The following is a 25184-nucleotide window of genomic DNA, read 5'->3' as shown; positions in this document are numbered from 1 at the left end:
TGCATCAAATGTAAATCTGAACCTTCGCAGATGCATCAATCGACGCGTTTTGGTGCATCAATCGGTATGATGCATTTAGTTTTCTGTGTGTGTACCTCAACAGTCTCGACATATCTTCTCCGTCACGTAATCTAAGACCATTTCATCAGAGGACTGTGATAGATATATCACAAGATGAATGAATGGATTGATTTATTTTACTCTGCGTTTCTGCCACTTTGCGCTAACTCAACATGCTGACCAAGGCAGAAATTTATTTTATTATAAAACATAAACTAAACGTAACGTTTCAACCTTCTAGCAAGGTCTTCTTCAGACTCTGTACGAAGTACAAATGTAACAAGGTACAAAACAGGACGATGTATAAACACAAACATTACTCCCCTCCAAACTATTAGAAAGTTGTTCTGGAACATTCTAGCAGGTGGCTTTCCCTTGTCAACTGTACTTTCACCTAAAAGAAGGGAGAAGAGAATACTAGTGAGAAAATGGAAGGAGGCCAAGGAAATAGGGAAGAAAGGTGAAGAAGACACAATGAACTGGAATGGGGGACTAAAGATAAACAAAGAATGGAAGAAGGTGTTAGAAAGAGTGGAAAGGACAAGAGAGAAAGAGGAGAGAAGAAGAATGAAGGAAAAAGAGCGTGAGATAAAGAGTCCCAACAACATTTACTTTCAGATGAAAGTATTGTTGACAAGGGAAAGCCACCTGCTAGAATATTCCAGAACAACTTTCTAATAGTCTGGAGGTGAGTAATGTTTGTGTATACAGGGTGTTTCTAAAGGTCGTTTACAACGCTTGGGAGGTGATTCCTCACACGAAAACAAGCAAAAAGTGTGAGTTCCATTTTTACGACTGAGGCTTCGTTTCCGAGATAGTAGCCTCGCAAAAGGTGACAAAGTGAAAGTCACACCTAACTGGGACGAATACTATCACAGATAGAGAGGCGGTTCCAAGGAAATCATAAAGAAATCGTATGTGCTCAGTCCGGAAGTCACTATGAAAAGTTCATTGCACGCATGCGCAATGGAGTCCTCAAAGGAATTGGGGATTTCCAGCAAGAGCAAAGCATGGAAAGGGTATGTAACGCAGCACGAAGGACCGTGACAATGAGAAATGCGTTAAAGACAACACATCCCGATCTCAAACATCAAAATATGAGCACGGAACACAAAATCCGAAAAGTTGAGCACGGTTGCATACCCCAGTTACTCACAAGTAATGAACGAATCATGTCATGTGGCATAAGAGGGAAAGAAAAACATAATATCAGATGATTGAGACAACGTGTATTTTTACACTCGACAACTACGTAATATCCCCTCCCCCCACACACACACACAACAAACAACAAATGCTACAATGTCTTACGCACAGACAGTGCATGTCACTGTACACCAACTGAAGATGTCACTTTCAGTCGTCGCAGACGTGTTGCAGGTGCTGGGATATGATCAGCAGTTCGCTCTAGGTTGTCATACGCATGGAAGAGTACTAGTATGTTGTATTGAAAGAAGTTGACGTGGTGGAATGGGCAAGTCAAGTATCGCAACAATTGGTCTGTAGTGTTCGTACGATGATACGGCCAATTTGTGCAGTGTGTCAGTGTTAAACAAAAACGATACTTTGTAGTTCCAGCTTCATATTACGCAGATTGCTGCGTATACGACTCAGCAGCTAGCAGACATGCATCTTATGTATGGGGAGGTACGTGGTAATATCCGTGAAGCAAGGCGTCTTTATGGAGAACGCTTTCCACATAGACGTTTACCTTTTCACGCCTTCTTTCAGGTAGTGGACAGTCGACTGCTTGAAACAGGATCGGTGTTACCACCGCGGCAAGAAGTTGGAAGACCCCGAAGTGTACGCACATATTAGTTTGCAGAAGATGTGTTAACAGCGGTCGCAGAACATCCTGGCACCAGTACGCGCGTGCTCGCTCGGGCACGAAACACGTCTCATGTGAATGTTTGGCGAGTGTTGTCAATGGAAGGAATGCACCCTTTTAAACTGCAGAAAGTACAAGAACTGTTACCTCGTGGCTTTCGTCCTCGTATGGAGTTTTGCCATTGGTTGTTTCATCAGCTGGACACAAACCCTCACTTCGGGGCAAAGGTATTGTGGACAGATGAAGCCATATTCACCAGGATGGATGTCTTCAATAGTAGAAACAGTCATGTCTGGACTTTGACAACCCACATGCACTTTCTTGTGGCGCATAACCAGCTCAGGTTTTCAGTGTAGGTGTGGTGCGGGATAGTACATGATCATTGAATTGGACCATACATTCTACCTGTTCGCCTGAATGTTCGCACGTATCATGCATTTCTTAGTGAGGTTCTGCCTGAACTGTTGGAGAAAGTACCTTTGGCACTGCGGCAAGAAATGTGGTACCAACACGATGGGGCACCAGCTCATTTCGATCGTAATGTACGACATTTCCTGCATGACGAGTTTCGCAATAGGTTCATTGGTAGGGATGAGCCTGTTCCTTTGGCACAGAGGTCGCCAAATCTCAACCCTCTCGATTTTTTCTTCTGGGGAGAAATGAAAACCCTCGTACACGACACACCTGTCACATCAACTGAGGACCTCGTTGCTCGAATCAACGTCGCCGCCGCGACGGTAGCAGATACACGTGGCTTGTTTGCTCGTACTCAACAATCCTTGATTCGTCGCTGTCATCTCTACGTAGAAGTGAACGGCAGACATTTTGAAAACCATCTGTGATTATCGCCCTCGGCAAATCCCAGTGAGTACACTCTTGGTATTGCTCCCCACCCCCTTTGTGTGGTGAAAGTGACATCTTCAGTTGGTGTACAGTGACACGCACTGGCTGCGCATAAGACATTGTAACATTTGTTGTTTGTTGAGTGTGTGTGGGGGGGGGGGGCATATTACGTAGTTGTCGCGTGAAAAAAATACACGCTCTCGCAATCATCTGATATTGTGTTATTCTTTCCCTCCTCCTGGTGGAGTAATGTGTCTCTCGTATGCCACATGACATGATTCGTTCATTACTCGTGTGTACCTGGGGTATGCAACCGTGCTCAACTTTTCGAATTTTGTGTTCCGTGCTCATATTTTGATGTTTGAGATCCGGATGTGTTGTCTTTAACGCATTTCTCATTGTCACGGTCCTTCGTGCTGCGTTACATACCCTTTCCATGCTTTGCTCTTGCTGGAAATCCCCAATTCCTTTGAGGACTCCATTGCGCATGCGTGCAATGAACTTTTCATAGTGACTTCCGGACTGAGCACATACGATTTCTTTATGATTTCCTTGGAACCGCCTCTCTATCTGTGATAGTATTCGTCCCAGTTAGGTGTGACTTTCACTTTGTCACCTTTTGCGAGGCTACTATCTCGGAAACGAAGCCTCAGTCGTAAAAATGGAACTCACACTTTTTGCTTGTTTTCGTGTGAGGAATCACCTCCCAAGCGTTGTAAACGACCTTTAGAAACACCCTGTATATCTCCTCCTGTTTTGTTCCTTGTTTCATTTGTACTGGGTACAGAGTCTGAAGAAGACCTTGCTAGAAGGTTGAAACGTTCCGTTTAGTTTGTTTTATAATAAAATAAATTTCTGCCTTTGTCAGCATATTGATTTTTTCATATCATGGAAACAAGGCTTAATGGTGTTATATTTTGGATAACTGCAAAGATGAGGATGAATGGTTATAAAATGAAAGAAATGAAGTTACAATCACAAACACACAGGGATAGAACACGACACAAGTCCCATAGAGAATAATACTGGACATTGATCCAGACGCCAGATTCTCACTAGTTTGTGGTCCAGGGTGTGCTATGTGAAAGCGTGGGTGTCTTGAGAAAGGGTCATACCTTACACTCTACATATCACAAAAAGGTGATAGACATATCAAAAAGGCAGCTCTCCAAAAGATAGTAGTCCGGGCAACATTCAATCATCGAACCTCCTTCCCCCACACACAGACAGACAGACAGACAGGTGGAGAGAGAGAGAGAGAGATGGGTGACGTTGACTGGGTCCAAAACCTGGGCCATCTTGCATACCATAGTGTTCGAATGGACAAAAATTTGCTGGAAGGGTGCTCTTTCCCGTTCACTTTTTCGGATTTTGAAGTGATATTGCATTAAGAAAATCATTAAAAGAACAACAGCAAGGAAACTATTTCAAGTAATTCATGCTGACATGTATTTTATACTCGCATGTAGGCTCATTTTATACCTAAAAACTTGTCTGGCACATGGAATATAAACGCTGTCTAAAATATCAGTTGATCGTATGTTTAGCAAAATAACCTGTGCACAAAACAGAATTGCTTTCTGACGAACTATTGCCTTGTCAAGTCACTTACCTCACATCGTCTCAGCAACTGTTCGGTCAAGCCCACGATGCATCACGTGACAAAAATACAACGCTAAAGTACCAATCCTGACCTGCCTACATATTCACCCACATCGGAAGATTTTACCACCGGACGTAATTTCTCGCACGAAATAGCGTTTTGTATGTGATGGCATAGTACATAGAAAGGTGGAGCCTCACCAGTACCTTCTCATGTACAAGGCCTCTGCATACACACTTCTGTTCATGCAACGTAATCAGTGATAGGTCATGGATCATATCAGCATTACAGTCGCAAGTGAGTATTAAATAGGCAGAATATTGTTTAGTGTCCACGTAGTATTTAACAGTGAGTGGAGAAAGTATAAACATTCGCATTTGAGACCTTAATGTTGATATTGTGTTGCTATCCATGACCTGCCACTGATGACGTCGTATATACACAAATAATTTCTGCTCAGGCCTTTAATGTAAGAAGGTGTTGGCCTAACGAGAGGTTACTAACAATGTCTGTGAGTAGATTTTACCTGCGATGGGTAGCTTTGCAAAATAAAACTAGTAAGATAATAATAGTTTGCTATCTAGTTCAGTGGGGCATTCTACTTGGAAATCTACCTGTGCTTAGAAATCTACTGCTCATAAACTAGTAGATGCACTATTCAGGATGAGTAACATGATTGATGGAATCGCAAACAAAGATGATAAAGTTGATTTCAATCTTAATATTGCAGAATATAAAAAGATAATACGATAAATACTTGTTAATGAATAAACTTCAGAAATCATTTACAAAATTACACTTAATTGTAAGTCTTTCTGTGGCGTAGTCTGCACAATAATTATAACAATGACAGTGGATATAAATAATAACCTGTGGGGCAACAGCCACTGAAGGCCAGGGCCTATCTACCGACTGTCGGCCTGACTCCCACTTGCCTCAGCAAGAGCTGGGCGATGATCCAACCGGTTACGGGCTGACGTGTGGTCTGCACGACGAACCCCCAATCGTCGTTGTAAGTTTCCATGACCCAGTTACGCTACTCCTTCGTAGCTGCCCAATTTCCTCACGATGGTTGGTGGCCACAGGTCCCATACACTGGTCGAAATCTCAGGAGAAAAAGTGTTTACGCTCCCCCCCCCCACCCCCAGGAGAGACGAAACTGAGCGCTTCCCGAAGCTTGAGCCCAAAGTATGAAGGGAGCTTAAACCGCACGCCCAAGGTGTGGGGAAAAAATTTGTACATATTGGTATGTGAAATTCACATACAATCTGCTTCTAATGCTGTGAATATTTGATAATATTTTATGTCATAGAATTATGGATTTTATTGTACGTATATAAATGAATTACATATATATTGTATCATAGTACGTATATGGTAGTAGTAATAATAATAATAATAATAATAACCGTGTGTTAGTAAAACATTTATAGTGTATATGTGACGTTTTCTGGTAACGTATTTATATTTCACTTGATTGATTTGCTTTATTTTACTTCGCTTTTTGAGCCACTTTTGGCTTGCGAAGATGGGGATGACTGAAGATTTGATGAATCCCAGGCCGGGATTTGAATCCGGTACCCCTGCCGTCGTAGCGCGATGTGCTAACCACACCGCCACGGGGGCCGGCTTACATTTTACTTTTTCCCCCCATGTATATAGTATTGCCACTGTAATTGGAGATATTTATTTGTTTATGGCTAATAAATAAATCGCTTATGTGGAAATTGTTCGCAAGGATACACGTATCTTCGACTTTTTTTTCATTGCTAGGAAACTTTATGCAACTGAGCTCACAGTCCTGTACATACAGTCTTATATTAGATGAAGACTCTTCTTCATATCATTGGCAAACTTGTGGGGCCACGATATCTTCCACTCTCTTGCTGTGGGACTGGTCTAGTGCTCCACCGTATGAAGAACAACGCTGCAATATGGAGACCGATCTTGAAGAAGAACGGAAGGTGAGGGACGATGCTCTTGAAGCCCGCTATCCTGTCGCTCATCTTCAGGGCAGCGAGGGCGCTGGTCACCCCTAACTCGATGAAGAAGACCAGGAGGTTGATGCCCTTCAAGACGGGGACCCAGAAGTACTTGATCAAGTTCAAGAACTGGTGGTAGAGGAACAATGACTCTAGAAGAACGAAGGAGACGTTGAGTAGTCTGTGTATCTGTGGCTGATGATGGACCCTCTCGTACAGAAGGCTCCCCCACATGGTGAAGAACAGAGCTATGATAACCACGAGCGAGAGCACATGGTCGACATCGTTGAACTTGTTCATGTAATAGAACATCATGATTCCGTAAGGGGTGAGTTCGAAGTTGTCGCCCCAGTCGAAGTACTTCTCGTGGACGTAAACGAACACGGCGACGTGGAACAGCATCAGGGCTCCGAGGTAGAAGTCCAGGTTCGATCTTGTCTCCTTGAAGCGCAGAAGCGAGTCTAACAGGAAAGCTGTGTAGCCGAGAGCGATGGCTGGCTTGGTTACCATACTAAGGCTACTTTTGTTCTTTGTCTTCATCACCATATCAACTCTCAACAATGATCATACTTGGCAGTGCGAGCTGGAGCAACAATGGGTACTTGATTGTACAGCTGAGCAGATACCCAACCATACACCAATTCTTGAAAATTGTAACAATTGATTAAGCGAGTATTCAACTTCAATTAAAAACATCAATGTGGCTTTTCATTGCCAAACTTTTCCGCTAGAGGCGCCACCTCTGTTGGGTCCCTAAATAATTTCGTTCATCTGGTTGCCCTAAGCTTTACATTGGGGCGCGATAGGATGGCTATTCAAACGTTATTTTCAACGAAGGTAAGAATTTATGTAAATCGATAACAAAAATGTGTTTAGCAAACCTTTAAGATTATGTAGCAAGTCATAAGTTTCCGAAAATTACATTCTCCCGAACCTAAGAATTAATGTATTAAAGCGCAACGGCAGGATAGCTCAGACGGGCTAAATATAGTATGTTTATGCACAAATAGCACTAAACGTGACGTAATTTTGTTCGTCCCTATCTGCCATGAGTCTATAATACATTTTTAACTACGTTTTTATGTTTCCTCTTGTTGCGACTTGTATATGTAATTCAACGGCGGGAGTAGGAATCGGAGAAACTCACCAAATTACAAATAAAAAAATGTATAATAACTGAGTTAGTACATGGTATTTATTATTATACACTATGCCCTATCCGATAACTTAATATTAACATGTGTTTTCTTTGTATTAAGCAGACATTTTCCTCCCGTATTTTCGTCCTTTGGGTTTTGTGTTACAACAATTTTAAAATTATAATCCCTGTAAATAAGAAAGCCCTAGAGATTGCGAGACAAGAAACAGATGATAAAGTATTTTTTGTTATAACCATTCTTCTCGATAAGCCATGAGGAAAAGTATGATATCATGTAAATAAAAGGAGTCTGTTATTAAAAACAACTATAAAAATAAAAGTACACTTGCGTGGAATTATTATGTATTATTCTTTACCAGATTCACAAGAATAAAGAACTTAAATTGTTAAAATTGCAAGTGACGTAAACAAGTGCTGTGTAAATTACAAGGCTTTTATGAGTTCCTATATCTTTTCTGTTGTTGACGATCGTTTTATTAAAATTCTTAGTTTCACAGCAATCATTATCTATCTATAATGTTCCGACATAATTTCTGAGGATAAGATGAAATTAAACTTGCAATTTAATGTGATAGCAGCACGTTTAGCATCAAATTCCCCATGTATTTAAATGGGAGAACAATTGCCAATCAAAAACGTGGGGACACAACAGGGGTGCTGCCACCTACAATAGTTTGCTTTGACCAGGTCCATTTATCAGGTTGATTTAAATCAAGATTTTAATCAAGTGATTTTCTTTAAATCACTTTAAATAAATAATTGATAGCTACAAAATCTTTATGTACATTATTCTATCAGGAAATACATTAATCTCGTAATAATTTCATGGTGTTTATTAGGCTATAATAAAGGAAAAGATTGGGAAAAAATATATGTAGGGGAAGGAAGGATAAAGTGGCCAGTCCGGGCAAAGTGGCCGTGTGAGTTTTCTTCGCTGTATAGTGCTTCCGCCACGCGGGAGCCGGGATGCTGTCAGTGTTGTCTGTGACTTGGAAGCGGGAGGCTTCACTTTTCTAGATGTGAACTCATTTTATTGTTTTTTCGCAAGTCTGATTTTAGCTAAGTGGTACAAATTCATGATTATAGCTAAATAATAGTAAGTGTTATAATTATATGCTCTTGTGCTGTTTGATCAGCGTGAAATAACCTTTTAAATGATGTGTGTTTCAAAACGCTAAGACATGTAGGTTAGACGTCAGACCAAAGTTTTTGTAATGGTGTCATTCCGGGTAAAGTGGCCACGCAACAGACAAACTCGAAAGGCAATGAAGGATGGATTAGATGTTTAAAATGTAAGAAGTGGGCACATGAAGAGTGCACCGGTTGTGACGAAGAAGATGATGAGTTTGAGTGCGAATTTTGAAAATAGGCCTACGCCTATTCCTTTATTGATACACTATTGATTACGAATTACTATTTACTTTATCTTGTAAAGATTTCATACTTAAGATAATACTTAAAAAACATAATACTTATTCCTAATGTGTATTACTTCAGCTTGTGTTAAATGCACACTCTGAATCAATGTGATTTGTTTATTTACCTACGCAGGTAAAATGGGAAGGGGCTGGCCACTTTACCCAACCTAGGCGGGCAAAGTGGGCACCTCGTACTTTTTTTAAAAAAGTAACGTCTTTGCTGATTAAAAAGGTATGATAAGAATTCATCAAACCTTAGAGTGGCTACTCTACCCTTCCTTTCCCTACTGATTGGGTGAAGGTCATGAACAAGGAAATGTAATAAACACATTTAAATATCTCTTGATTTAAAATTCAAATACTCTTATAGGCAAAAGTAGCAAACATTTTGTGTGGAAAAATATACAAAATACTAATCACGTTAAACCAAAAATAGTGTCATTATCATTATACTACAAATAAACATGGCAGCCGATATTATGCAAACTATCATTAGAGACATTGCCAAAATTCAACCACAAAGACTTTAAAAAATATTTTATGTTACAAATTATAGACTATATTCAGAATGTTTTATCTTCACTGGAAGAAAAGATACTGATATTATTATAGTTTCATTAACACCCTCAACAAATATTTTCACAGTAGGTTCATGGATTTTTTATTTGCTTTAATCAAACTGTTCAAATATTTTACACCGCCGCACGACGGGGATCCAGAAGTACTTGATCAAGTTCATGAACTGGTGGTAGAGGAACAGAGACTCTAGAAGAACAAAGCAGACGTTGAGTAGTGTGTGTGTATCCATGGCTGAAGGACCCTCTCGTACAGAAGGTTCCCCCACATGGTGAAGAACAGGACTATGATGATTTTAAATACAAGTCATAAGTTTTATCCTCCCTGGTTGAACATAATTACAAAACAGTTTTTCACAAAATATTGATGCAAAACAAAAGGAAATTTCGAAACATGCATGTTTTTCAAGATAATTTTTGAGGACCCCGCGAAAGATTGCAGATGTAGATGCGCAGGGACGGTGCCCATGTGTGGCTCCAACCTTCATCAAAATCCAGTAAACATTTACGCTTTGAAAATAGCCTGTCCCCGTGGCGGAGGTGTTTGCACATCGCACTCCGACGCCAAGTGTTCCGGGTTCGAATCTTGGCCTGGATATGTTTGATGGATGTTTGTGACTGTCCATTCATCATATTATCACTCATACCCATTTTCGCAAATTATTTAAAAGTGGCACAAAAAGCGAAGTAAAATAAAGCAAATCAATTAATCAATCATAAGTTCGCATATTTTGGTCCATTCCAGGTTTCCTCTACCCTACTAATGATAGATGTTGGTATATTAATTGAGCTCCAGTACTTGATTTGAATCGTGAAGGTGAAGAGCGTTGTTATGATGAAATTGATGGAAGGGCACTCGCAAATAACACTCATGCCCAGGCCGAGATTCGAACTTTGGACCTCTGGTGTCGCGGTGAACTGTATTAACCACTCCGCCACGTAGGTCAGCCGCACAGGCTCTTTTCTTTGTAGTCCCACGACGAAAAAACAAAGCCTAAGATCAGAGACATCTGTTGGGCTGCTGCTAAACTACTAGACAGTTACACACAATGCTTCTCGTGGTATGTTGGTCTATCTTGTTCTCCACCGTCTGTTTCTGAAATGCATTCTTTCATCTGTTTCAGACGCATGCGCCGGCCAAAGCCATCTTCCTGTCTTCTAATTTGCTGATCCTGGCGTGCATTCCCTTCCGATTGGCCAACGACCGGACAACCGAGGAGGCCATCTTGGTTTTTGCCGTCCCAGGCTCCTGGTTTCTTCTCATGTTCTTCGCTGGGTGAGACCAATTAATCTTTGTTTTCAGCCGGCAAATCCTTAACTAAACTTCACATTTGAATGCCCTACTAGCTTCTAAATACAGATGGTACGAGGCAAAGCTTGGTTTAGAAATTTAAGACCACTAGACCGACAGGTACACAGCGATAAAAGTTTGTTTGGAAGAACCATAAGCAGTTTCGGATTGATGCATTGGGTTTGTTTTTAAGTCCACTTTATGCACAGAAAGGCTAATCGGGACTGTATAATGGATGATCCGAACCTGCTTTGACCAGGTATCGAATCCGGGACCCTTTGATTACAAGGAGAGCAATCAGTTTCTAGTAACCAATCATTTGATTAAATGGACCACAAGCAAATTATTGTTTGCTAGGACCAATTTGTTTTGAATCTAGGACAACTGCGATCAAGGCAACAATGCATACAATTTCGATAACTTGCCTCTTAGAAGTTGCAGGACGGACGATTGCGACTAGGTCTACTAGGTGGGGTTGAACCACCTCCTCCCCCATTAGCCTACTCTATTCAAGAAGCTGTACAATATCCACTCCTCCCTCTACTTACACCAGATGTTACCTTGAAAAATCAAGAGTTAGAAATCTGCCAGTGCCGTTTATTAATTGATCAAGAACGAATATTACTAACTGTATGTGTGTACGTACATGATACATTATATAGAAACACATCTTTTGTGTACTTGTATTTAAACGAAAAGTAATTTTCATAAATTGATAATCCATATGGAACAATTTGCTAAAACTTAACGAAATTCGTGTAATAGGGGCATTCCAGATTACATGTGCGACATTCACACATAAAATGTAAGGTTGTATAGATTGGATTAAAATCTATTCATAATGAAATGATTTCATGGAATTACGAGGTGCGTTGTAGCGTCTGGTAACAAATAAAGAAAAACTTGAGTATGATGACATAGCCTGAATGTATGGAAAGGTTTCACGAATATGTGTTACGTGTATGACGCTTTGAATCTGTGCAAAAGTTTGGCTTCATTTGTCTCTGAAGCATAAGAACTAGAGATGCTAATGATTTTTGTTGGTGAAATATGTCAATTGTGTGCATGCACAAACATTTAAACCTTAATGCAATTAAAAACTGTAATAATTTCCAGATTGACTCAAGATTAATATTTACATGGAGTTGGACCACTTTTCGTCGAATGCCCCAATACCTAATGAAATAAAAACGAGCAACCTACTTACATAATGTGATTTGATTTTTTATTTAGCGTCGCTTTTCTACCACTTTTGGCTAATCGCGACGATAAAGATGAGTGATTATATGATGAAATTCATGGACACTCATATGGAATTCATGGACGTAAAACAAAACTCATTACTTACATTTAAATGAGTAATAATTTTCACTAAATTGATAATCTACATGAAGAAATTGCCAAAGCTTGTGAAATATCCTAACGATCTGTAGAATCTTTGAAAATGTAAAGAACGAAGAACTCGAGATCCCAGACATTTAGCCATCACCTTTCCAAACCGCCGCAACCTAATTGCACACAAATCTCACTGACCTATTTTGCACACAGATATTGATCGAACGTTGCCACTTTGATAGCTTTAAAGTCTGTGCGCAAAGCTGTTTTTTTTTTTTTAGACAAGAAGATAGAGACAGAAATTAGAAATAAAATAGTAAATCTCTTAAGAATTAAATAAAAATATAATTTGACCAGTAAATGTAGCAAGTCAAGATACAATTATCATACGAACTTACACAATACAGTAAGTCACTATTGACGTTTTCAGGATACAATTTAGGTTAAGGACTGCACAACAAACACTTCTGTCAACCGAAGCTCGTGACCTTAAGTATAAATACGAAGATACACCCACCATTACATTCTAGTCCACCAATCAGGTTCATCCTCTATGCCTATCTAATGCTAACCTTCCTACAAAAGCACGTGTAAGTCCACACACACACACACACACACACACACACACACACACACACACACACACACACACACACACACACACACACACACACACACACACACACACACACACAAACACAACAGAAGTGAGAACGGCTTGAGAACATTTTACATCTGACAACATCGCCTCATTTTTTTTGTGCGCAATCCTGTACATTGTGACAGCTTGTCAACGGCTTATCAGATACCACTGATAAATCCGGAAACGTGTGCGCAATCTGGCTGTAGGCTTCCAAACAGGAAATAGCTAGAAACATCTAAGGAATGTCTCGTCAGACATTGCCGAGCTTCCTTGATCGCCATCGTTGTAAACAGGTGTAAACAACCGCAATCAAGGAAGAGACTACAGGTAACTGAGTTGATACTATTGAGTAAATTCAATTGGAATAAATGTCTGTGAGAACGGGGTTCAGTCAATTAAAAGCATTCGAGGGAGAGGGAGAGAAGTATGATTGGAGGAAGAACTCTTGGTACAGTCGCGACCATATGACTAGGGAACTGAACTTTATGTGCTAAAAAACTCAGAAATATTTATTTTTTTATGTGTCATAAATATTGAAAATATATGATGAAAACAGGAAAATATGTGACAAAAATAAAAAAAAAATATTTGGTAACAAAAGAAAATATTACTTGCATTTTAAACACCTGAAATCAGTTTCTATATGCTTACCTCTTAGCGAGCTATTTTTGGGAGAGTTGCAGTGAATCACCACAGTTTTTTTTCCAAATTATCCGCTGTAAATCTGTTACGATTACTCTAAAAAGCATCTTATATTGTGAGAAAGATCGCTCCACGTCAAAAAAACAATTCATGCATATTTGAAGCACGAAATGTCACTAACGCTGAAGTTTCCCAAAGCTTCCTCTTCCTCTACTTCACCTTCCAAAACACGTGCAATTTAGCACAAAGTTTGAAAACCTTGTTTTTCAAAAAAAAAAAATGTCTGTACATTTAGACATTAGCACTTGAGCGTTAGGTCCAGTGAGTTCTTTCAGTTTCGTTTCTACTATACGGACTTCACCCACGGAAGCTGCAAAAGTGTTCGCCGACGATTCAAGCTTTCGTATGGAATTCGAGAGAATGGACATGTTTGTTGAGATGTATGCCAATTCAACTTTTAAGGAGGGATCCTTGAACAGTTCTTGCAGAATTTCTATAGACTTCTACATGCGTCTTCTTTGTCGAGATCATTTACAACAGATACATTTTTTTAAAGTTCTGGGCATAATATATGAAAGAGGTGCGGAGAATAAACATTTTTCCTTCGAGGATTTCGAGGTAACTGAAGTCAATGAGCGATTTTATGAATTTAAAATGAAAATTCGCAAAATATGTATTTACATAAAGAAAACTGGAAAATATGTGTTTTTATGTAAAATAAAATTTGCTGTGTTGACATATAAGGCTATGATCAGAATTTTGGCAAAAATGAGGGACTCTATCTTATCGCAGAAAAAAACATTTTTTTACCTAAACTTCTGTTCCCTACATATGACCATACCTCGCTGAACTTCACCTGCCATGCAGAGACAGGTATACCGTTTGCCTTTTGCCTAGCTGATCCAGTCTTTAGGGATTTAAAACTCGGGTGTTGTGTTTTGCCACCTTACCATCAAGCTTACCACGAATAGAGAGTTGCTCTACAAACAAGGACGAATGATCATTTAGCTATACCAACCCAGTTGGATCCCACATACCGAAGGGTATGATACGATATAATAAATAACAATGAAATAGAAACATGTATATAAAGCTTGCCTCAGTTAATATACAGAGCATTCCCTGAACATTCGCTACGAGACTCGGCGGCAAGCGGCCCGGCATCAGCGCTTGTCTTTCCCGGTGAACGGGTCCGCGACAGTCGCTCATAATAAACCTCGTAAAAACGTTTAGAGTAACAGGGTCAGTTCTGAATAAAAGTGGAAAGCAAAATGGGGAAATAAAGTATACAAAAACAATCCGCACACATCCGTGAGTTAAAAGAGTATTGTACGAGAAATCGGGAGAATTACAGTAGACGAACTTGCACGTGTAAATGCCAATTTCCTTGAGAGATGCCAGGAATGTGTTGCAGCAGAGGGACATCATTTTCAACACCTGTAGTCAAGGTTAGTACACAATATGAAAACTGTAATTTTAATAGCAGACTCTAGCGACTGTCGCTGACCCATTCACCGGGAAAGACAGGCGCTGATGCCGGGCAGCTTGCCGCCGAGTCTCGTAGCGAATGTCAGGGAATGTTCTGTAGTACTTACAAATAAAATCTGATGCTCTTTTATTTTACTTTATTATTTACATGAAAAAATAACCAACTATGAACACAAGAAACTTGCCAAGTTTCGTCTCAGTACCATCTCTTATTATAACAGAGAATGTAATGTGTTTTGTTTTTTAAATTAAAATATACATGTATTTACGCTGTATTAATTTTTCAGAGCTGTCCGCTTGACTGGGCCTTTCGTCACGATGATCTACAGCATGATCACAGGCGACATGTTGACTTTCGGGATCATCTATTCGGTGGTGATGTTCGGCTTCTCCCAGGCCTTCTTCTTCCTCTACAAGGGCCACCCCGCCGTCAAAGCCTCCCTATACCACTCCTACCCAGCCACCTGGATGGCGCTCTTCCAGATCACACTGGGCGACTACAATGTGAGTACTCTAGGTTTTTGTTCGGTTCAGAAGTTTGCAACACTGGCGTACAGATTGCAACGCTGCGGTACAGATTGCAACGCTGCGGTACAGATTGCAACGCTGGCGTACAGATTGCAACGCTGGCGTACAGATTGCAACGCTGCCGTACAGATTGCAACGCTGGTACACAGAGATTGCAACACTGGTACACAGAGATTGCAACACTGGTACACAGAGATTGCAACACTGGTTTACAGATTGCAATGCCGATACATGGCTGGCAACACTGGCACATACTGGTAACACTGACGAGCCACAACCTTCTAAGATAGTTTAATTTATTAACATAGTGAATTATTATTATTGCAAAATACAAGGAACGACAGGTATTTCTTCTTTATTCCACATCTTGTTCATTTATTCATTTTCAATTACAGTTCTAATGTATAGCTTAAGAAACTTAGTGTTGTTCCATTAAAACAATATTGATTAATAATAATTTCCAATTGGTGTTGAAGGCTCTATCAATTAAAGAAACAAACGAATGCTGCATTAAAAGTGTGTGTACAAATGCATAGGTAATGGTGTTTTTATGATTAGTTTTAATTTTTATTGCTTTATTTTATCATAACTACCGTATTTATATTATTTTGATTTTTATTACGGTAAGAAATGGTTGTAAGAGTGACCCAAAAGGATTAAAAACATTGTATTTCTATGTTATTCTACCCATTGCAATTTTGTCCTGCCTTATCCAATCCCGTTTTTCTGTCCTCATTTTATTATATCCTGTCCTCTCCATTCCTCTTCTGTTCTAGTCTATTCCATCCTTTCCTATCCAATTCTCCTGTATTCTATTCTATCAATTATATAATGCATGCTTTCCACTACCCAAACCTCTTGTCCTGTTTCACTCTAGTTTCTTCTATTCTATCCTGTTCTGTCTTGTCCTTTTCTCTTCTATCCTGTCCTTTTTCATTCTCTTCTGTTCTATCATATCCTCTTATACCCCGTCCTATCCCTTCCCCTTCTGTCCTCTCCTACACAATCCTCTTCAATTCTATCCTATCCTCTTCTATATGGTCCTATCCTCTCCGATTCTGTTCTGTCCCATTTTTTTTCTATCTTGTCATATTTTATCCTATCCTATCCTCTCCTGTCTTATCCTCTTCGTTCTTGTCCTATCCTTCTATCCGGTTCTATCCTATCCAGTTCTATCCTCTACTCTCATGTATTATCCCATACCGTGCCCTTTCTCTTCTCTTCTGTTCTGTTCCATCCTCTTCTCTTCTCTTCTCTTCTCTCCTGTCCTGTTCTATCCCCTTTTCTTCTGTCCAGTTCTATCCTCTCTTCTTCTATCCTATCCTCTTCTGCCCTGTCCTTTCATATTCTCTCATGGCCTGTCCTATTCTTCTCTACCCTGCCCTCTTCTAGCTTTTCCTATTATCTTCTGTCCTGTCCTATTCTATCATATCCTCATCTCTCCTGTTCTATGTCCTATCCTTTTCCCTCTTATCTTCTGTCCTGTTCTGCCCTGTCCTTTTTGATCCTCTTCCATCTTATCTTCTGTGCTGTCCTATTCTATCCTGCCTTATCCTCTTCCCTCTTATCTTCTGTGCTGTCTTGTCCTACCCTGTCTTATCCTCTTCCCTCTTATCTTCTGTGCTTTCCTGTCCTATCCTGTCTTATCCTCTTCCCTCTTACCTTCTGTGATTCCCTGTTCTATCCTATCCTGTCTTATCCTCTTCCCTCTTATCTTCTGTGCTTTCCTGTCCTATCCTATCCTGTCTTATCCTCTTGCCTCTTATCTTCTCTGCTTTCCTGTCCTATCCTATCCTGCCTTATCCTCTTCCCTCTTATCTTCTCTGCTTTCCTGTCCTATCCTATCCTGTCTTATCCTCTTGCCTCTTATCTTCTCTGCTTTCCTGTCCTATCCTATCCTGCCTTATCCTCTTCCCTCTTATCTTCTCTGCTTTCCTGTCCTATCCTATCCTGCCTTATCCTCTTCCCTCTTATCTTCTGTGCTTTCCTGTCCTATCCTATCCTGTCTTATCCGCTTACCTCTTATCTTCTGTGCTTTCCTGTCCTGTCCTATCCTCTTCCCTCTTATCTTTTGTCCTGTGCTGTTCCTCATCTGTTATATTCTATCCTGTCTTGTTTTATGTTTTATACTCGTCTTTGCTATTCTGTTCTGTCCTATTCTATCGTTTCGTAGCCCCTTTACTCTATCATATTCCATTGCATTCTCTTGTAACCCATTCCTTCCGTTGCAGTACTCCGACCTGAGCAGCACCACGTACCCAACGGTAGCGAAGGCTGTGTTCGCCATGTTCATGGTCCTCGTCCCGATCCTCCTGCTCAACATGCTGATAGCCATGATGGGGAACACGTACGCGCACGTCATCGAGCAGAGCGAGAAGGAGTGGATGAAGCAGGTGAGTGGACGTTTCCAGTGCGCCTTATCAACTAAAAAAAAATCACTATTAAAAATATTGAAAGTCAGGGTCGATATAGCAAACCTGTTTCCTTAGTTAGTTCTAATATAAAATATTGGGCTGAGACGATATCGATGTTTAATCACTGATACCTTTTCCGAGTCTGCAAAAATGTCATAGCACACTTTCGCGGACGTTAAATATCTTGGAAATTTTGCAAAATGCATAAGTTTTATTATTGTTGCAACATCATAGTAGGGAGAATTGAATATGCGATTTAAAAATGGTCTCGTGTGAAATTATGAATATCTTAAATCAAAACTCTGATGCTTTACTATTGTGTAGTTTCCACGGAAAACTTATACAGGGTGTAACGAAACTACGGAGCCAAAGAGTCAGGAATTGATTATGTAACTAGGTAAATAAGAAAAAAAGTTTGCATCAACATGTGTCTCGTTTTAAAATTTGAAATTGGCAACCACACAATTATTATTATTATTTGTTGTTTGTTATTTAGCGTCGCTTTTCTGTCACTTACGCTAATCGCGACGATGGTGAGTCATTTTCCAGCAAAAAATAAAGGCTCGACCAGGACTCGAACCCGAATCTCTGGCATACCGTGCCATTGCTCTAACCACTGAGCTACGGAGCCGATCTGGCCTCACCTTATTTCTCGCTGTCGCTGTTTTACATGCGTGGAATCGTCTCTGCCAGTTCTACCGAAACGGGATCTGTTGTCTTTGAAACACAAGCCTGCATTTTTCGCAGGGAGATTTCTACGTAGTACATCTCCTGTGTGCGCCTAATCTGATATACAAAAATGGATGTATGCGTGTGTATGTATGTTTGTTCCGGCATAACCCTCGAACGCCTGGAGCGCTTTCAACCAAACTTGGTACACATATCACTTGCAACCTGGAAAGAAATATTGTGAGGGTAAGACACCCCTGGCAACCCTAGGTGTGGGGGCGGGAGGGGGGTGACGTAAAAATAATCGAAAACGACCGATATTAGTGGGAAATCCATAGTTTTCGGGGTCGCTAAGATGAATTGTGACACTACGAATACCGTTCAATCCCCTGGCACCCCTAGGTGTGGGGGTGGGTAGAGGGGTGACGTAAAGATAATCGAAAACGACCGATATTAGTGTGAAATCCATAGTTTTCGGGGTCACTAAGATGAATAGTGACACTCCGAATGCTGTTTAACTCAGAGTTCATTTTACACTATAGTTAGAATTCATTATTTTCCTGTCTAATAGAAGATTGGGATAAATAAATACCATGGCAACGCCGGTCAATCAGCCAGTCTTCAATAAAAATGATGAAAGAACATTCACAAAAAACAACCATGCCCACGCTGGGACTCGAGACTAGGACCTCTAGCGGCGTAGCGCACTGCTACTTCTACACGGCGGTTGGCTGTTTTTCTTTGTCTCAGTCAGCAATTTCGATTATACTCTCTTCCGGGAATTTATGGAGCAAGACCGCGCATAACGGTAGAGAAAAGGAGGAAGCTAGTGGGCGCAGAGACTTGTTTCCGATCGCTTGCTCCAGGCCGAGCACTATAAGTGTTCGGATCTCTATCTCGCCAACGAAGTTCCCGGGTTCGAGTCCTGGCGTGGATATTCTTTATGCGTGTCCCTTCATTAACTTCACATAATCATCACTCGCTGTCACCGTCACGATTAGCCAAAAGTGGAAGAAAAACGACGCTAAATGACAAAGGTACAAATCTTAACATAGACTGGTAGAGAACAAGAAAAATTCAAATGTCTGTTGTGACTGATCTAAATATGTTCATTAATTTCATTTATTATTTATTGTTTGATTTGTGTTTAATACGCATGATGTTATATTTATGTTATCGGGGTGTAAGGGGTGGCCTTCCACGTAGTACACCCTGGACTGCTCTTTGCAGACTAACTAGGCTCTGGCGACTGGCGCTATGGCCACTATAATTCTGTGTGTTATCCTGTGTTTTGTCCTTGTGTGTGCTGGGTGCCTCTTTGCAGCCTCAGCTTTTAACCAAAGTCAGCATATTTTAATATTTAAGTTACAACACGACATTACAGTAATGTTTATTTTAGTTCTGTTAACTAAGTCAGAATATTATAGTCTTCCAACGTTACAGTTATGGTATTATGTTTGCTTCCTTTTTTATTGATAAATCGAGAAACAATATACATAAATCTTCAGTTATCAGACTATGCACAAATTATAACAACCTTGTTCAAAAAGGAATTAAAGTAGACATCGTGCTTCCTTTTATAACATATAACTCAATAATGGACATATATTGTCATTGCCTAATCATTTAAATTCACAGTAAATTTCATTCAAGCTGTGTTTGTATTATATTATTTTTATCGATACGATGTATTTAAAATCATGCCTTATTTACTCTCATATGGATTTGATATTTGTACAAATTGTGTAATTAATCTTAGTGTTCATCGACTATTGTGTTTGTATCTGAAAGAATTTAGCAGTACTCTGTTGTGATTGTACTATATTGTGTTTATATTTTGTTCTGTTACTTTGTGTAACATACCTACTATCATTTTTATCTTTTTATATTTTTTTATCTTTTGCTTTGTATTTTGTAATATTGTAATTCTGTAGTTTTGTATTTTTGTAATTTTTAAAATGTATATTTAATCTTTATTTTTAAATATGATCCTTTGTAATTGGAACTATTGGTTCCGTTAAGGATATTTTTTGCTAAATAAGTAAATAAATTAGTAGACCTCGGATTTTTAGCTTCTAAAAAGTGTGCTTTTAGGTTCCTAAAATAGGCTCTAAAAATTCTAAAATAGGTTCGAAAAATCCTAAAATAGGCTCTAAAAATCATAAAATAGGCTCTAAAAATCATAAAATAGGCTCTAAAAATCATAAAATAGGCTCTAAAAATCATAAAATAGGCTCGAAAATCCTAAAATAGGCTCTACAAATTCTAAAATAGGTTCGAAATATCCTAAAATAGGCTCTAAAAATTCTAAAATAGGCTCTAAAAATCATAAAATAGGCTCGAAAATCCTAAAATAGGCTCTACAAATTCTAAAATAGGTTCGAAATATCCTAAAATAGGCTCTAAAAATCATAAAATAGGCTCTAAAAATCATAAAATAGGCTCTAAAAATCATAAAATAGGCTCTAAAAAATTCTAAAATAGGCTCTAAAAATCATAAAATAGGCTCTAAAAATCCTAAAATAGGCTCTAAAAATCATAAAATAGGCTCTAAAAATCATAAAATAGGCTCTAAAAATCATAAAATAGGCTCTAAAAATCCTAAAATAGGCTCTAAAAATTCTAAAATAGGCTCTAAAAATCATAAAATAGGCTCTAAAAATCCTAAAATAGGCTCTAAAAAATCCTAAAATAGGCTCTAAAAATAATAAAATAGGCTCTAAAAATCCTAAAATAGGCTCTAAAAATCATAAAATAGGCTCTAAAAATCCTAAAATAGGCTCTAAAAATCATAAAATAGGCTCTAAAAATCATAAAATAGGCTCGAAAATCCTAAAATAGGCTCTACAAATTCTAAAATAGGTTCGAAATATCCTAAAATAGGCTCGAAAAATCCTAAAATAGGTTCTAAAAATCCTAAAATAGGTCCTACAAATCTTAAGTTAGCCTCGAAAAATCCTGAAGCAGGTTGAAAAAAACTTAAATTCCTGAAAAATTCTGATTTGGTATAGTCACCGGCAATGAAACTGGGACACCTATATCCTGAAATACGCACTATCTTGCATAACGTTATGTGTGTTGCCTAACCCTACGTCAATGGCAGAACTTACTATTGGAAATTTGCTATAAAAATCCACTCTTAGCCGTATAGTTAGGCAACAATATTTTTTTCATGTTATCCACAGTCAAACTCCGTAATCTTGTGTGTGAGGATCATCTTATATGCTGAAAATAATCTTTCAACAAAAACATATTCAGTGGTGCAAACTTCAATTTGCTTTGTTTAGAGCTTTGAAAAATCACTTGCACTCGGAGGAAGGGAAATCGACACAGAGTACATTTCAAACAAGTTCGTCATTGAATTTCTTCCTGACCAAACAAAGCAAATGCCTCTGTGTGACATAAAAATCCTGTAAAAACCTTTAAAAATATATAAAAACCTAAAAATAGGCTTGATTTAGGTGCATAAGCCTAAAATAGGTTCTAACAAGCAAAATAGGTTTTTAGTTTTTTAGGCACTATAAAACTTAATCAGTTGTTGTGTTTTTTTTAACGAAACGCTGGCTTATTATTTCTTACATACTTGTAAAATAGGTTAAAATACGAAGTATAGTTAGCATTAGTTAAATTTTAGTTTAGTTAGGGGCTGGACCCCGTATAAAGAAAGTGACGGGTGCAAAATAGCGTAAGTGCTGACGCAACCAAAATTTTAAATTCAATTTTAAAAATATATCCATTTCAAATTTGTTATATTTCGCGAAAATGATGTGTTAAATTAAAATGATGTATAATTATTTATGATCACGCTGTATAAATTTATAGTTTAAAGTTTGAGCATGACAAGAAAAATTACTGTAGATCAATAAGTGATTAATATATGAACACTTTTAATAGTGACGTCAGATTTTTCATTGAATTTATCAACTTCTCAGTGGGCCAAGATCGTGGTGACGCTGGAACGAGCAGTGAGCCAGCAGGATGCGCAGGTGTACATCCAGGAGTACAGCATCAAGCTGGGCGGGGGAGACGACCCCAGCACCGAGCAGAGAGGCGTAATGGTTATAAAGAGCAAGAGCAAGACGAGGGCCAAGCAGAGGAAAGGAGCCGTCAGCAACTGGAAGGTAAGGAGGGAGGGATTTTGAAGTTGAACTCCCACTCGCTGGCTTACTTGCTATTTCAGTAGAGCAGTGGTTCTCAATCTTTGCTGGACCGGAATTGAATTTATTTAAAATTGGTACCGGGTCCTCAAATTCACTTTTTAAAGTACATACTAACATCAGGTTGTTAATGGTCCAGGAATTTAAAAAAAATTCAATTCCGGTCCAGGAGAGAAAATCATGTGCGGTAATTGCGCCGCAATTGCGGGACTTAGACGATTTGATTGGTGTGTACAGTTTGAAGAAAGAAAAACGTAAAATGACTTTGTGTTGAGTCAACAGCTACTGCTGAGGTATCAAAGAACTTATCAATTTAATTTTTCTAAAATTTCTGAAGCTTACTATTGTTCCGTTACTTTTTTAAAGTAATACGAGTATTGTATCAATAAAAAATTAATGAAATGCAAAATGCAATAATCGTACTGTTTTGCTTCTTTTAAAACTGACAACCAATATACTAATTAATATTTGTTTACTTAAGCGAGAAAATTTAACATTTTCAAATCTAAAAGGCCTAGAACTCAGTGTTTTTAAGTTGTTGTTTTTTTAAAAAAATTTCCGTGGGAAGGCCTCCGGACCACTTATAAACTATGGGATATTCAATAACCCTCAGGTACAGTCATGGAAAAAAGTTCTTCTCCATAAGGCTTTAATAGGAGCAAGTAATGCAAGTAATGCAACACATATTGCACCCTTCGATGATCGGGTGATTTTGCCTGTCTTAACACCGAGAAATGTCTTCCACGCGAAGGTCAACATGGCAGGAAAGCAAAGAGGGTCACGTGGCTATTGGTTACGTGGAGTGTTGTGCTTCTCCACGTCCCCAGTTCTTGATCCACATTGCAGAAAAAGTAGAGCTGCATGCAATATATGAAAATAGGTTGTTTTCAACTACACGCTTAATTATGATTTTCCCAATTGTAAATCTATCAGACGTGTCTCCCGATTTAGTCGGGACAGTCTTTTACTTTGAATTCCTGTTTGTCATAGGCGTAACTTGACGGGAGCAGAAAGGGCATTTGTAACCCCCCCCCGAAATCAGGTTTCTTAAAGCTGCTAAAACAGGAATTAAATACTATGATTTGACGCGTCCAAAAAAAGTATTATATTGAAAGATTTTTCCCAAATACGTAGATAGCAATTTAATACTTTGAAAGTGTCTCAGATTTGTTTATTATGTCACATCTTAGTGTGGCACAGGTCTACTACAAAAGTGGAATTTCGTAACAGAAATATGAACCCACTCCTTTTATTTCGTAGCCGATTTCATCTTGAAACTGAAATTAAGAATATTAGTTAACAATGTCATTGGTAAACAATAAAAAAATGTGTTAGACCCAATTCTTTAATACCTTATCATAATCTTTATCGCAAGTTTAAATTTTGTTGTAAGTCCACTTTATGCAAAAAAAAAAAGGTAAAGTTCTCACCTGTGCTTAGCGCTACGCCATGAAATCGTATAGGGGGTGTAGGGGTAACGCCCCAAACTTTCTTGATTCGTTCGTGAGTGGGGGTGATGTGATCAGCATCACGCCGCCCCACACTTTCTTGATTCGTTCGTGAGTGTGGGTGATGTGATCAGCATCACGCCCCTGACCGCCTTTACCCCCAGGGTTTCCCCCAGGTACCCATGTCATTCGACGCTGGGTGGGCGCCGGGGTTGCTTCCAACGTTAGAAAAGTTCCCGGGCTTGAACCGGCCGGGGATCGAACCCGGGGCCTATAGCATGGTAGTCAGACGCGTTACCGACTGAGTCACCGGCACAGATAGACTAATCTGAAATACATACAGTTTAAAGTGGGATCCGAACCACTATGTGCGATCACCTGGTATCGTACCCGAGACACCTTGATTACAAGGCCTTACCACTACGCCATCAGTGAGGCGCACACAATCTTTGTATTTCGACCTTTTTAAACCTATATGTATCATATAAGAGGTTGTTTAACGTTGCTATGCCTCTATGGATTATATTTAGCCAGTATTCGAGCACATAGCGTCAGGTTTCATAGAATATAAGCTTCTCTTCCATGTTTATGGTTTCCTGTCTGCAGTAGAAAAACTGGCAGGTTCCCATTGCTTTTCTTTCAATAGTCTTCCAATGGTTGCATATCATATCACTCAAATTTGATTCATTCGTTGCGAACACAAACCCCGATGGCGGAGTGGGATCGTGGGCGCCTTGTAATTAAGGGATCCCGGGTTCGATACTCGGTGGAGGAACATAGTGGTTCGGATCCCCCTTTAAACTGTAGGTCCATTCACGATTAGCCTAACAGGACATAAAGTGGACTTAAGACACCAAATCAAGCAACCAACACAATCCCGTTATTGTCCAGATTATCGAATCCAGAACCTTCGTCGCGAATATCATAAGCAGGAAGACAACGTGAAATAACCGAACAGAAACAGAACCTAAAACCTACATCGGATAGATTGGATTAAGTCGACGATACAGCACGGGTTCTGAAATGAAAAAGAATACGAAAGTTGAAGGACCTCTATACGCACCCACTTTTCCTCCACTCAATGGGGAAGATATCCTTCTA

At 39.3% G+C, this 25184-nt stretch overlaps 1 protein-coding gene across 2 annotated transcripts in view; it reads left to right on the top strand.

Annotated features, from left to right (window-relative positions):
* The window catches only part of iav (transient receptor potential cation channel subfamily V iav), a 208395-nt gene that overhangs the window by 174012 nt on the left and 9199 nt on the right, over positions 1-25184 (top strand). For both annotated transcript variants that reach the window (XM_083112163.1, XM_083112164.1), the window contains exons 10-13: positions 10593-10744; positions 15155-15371; positions 17627-17788; positions 22411-22599. In XM_083112163.1, the coding sequence (XP_082968289.1) occupies positions 10593-10744; positions 15155-15371; positions 17627-17788; positions 22411-22599 (720 nt within the window). The remainder of the gene's footprint in view (positions 1-10592; positions 10745-15154; positions 15372-17626; positions 17789-22410; positions 22600-25184) is intronic.

The sequence above is a fragment of the Lepisma saccharinum genome, chromosome 26 (assembly GCF_977018435.1).
Source record: "Lepisma saccharinum chromosome 26, izLepSacc3.1, whole genome shotgun sequence".
In the NCBI taxonomy this organism is placed as follows: domain Eukaryota; kingdom Metazoa; phylum Arthropoda; class Insecta; order Zygentoma; family Lepismatidae; genus Lepisma; species Lepisma saccharinum.
The sequence above is the reverse complement of the archived record's forward strand: the minus strand, read 5'-3'. Positions and strand labels throughout refer to the sequence as shown.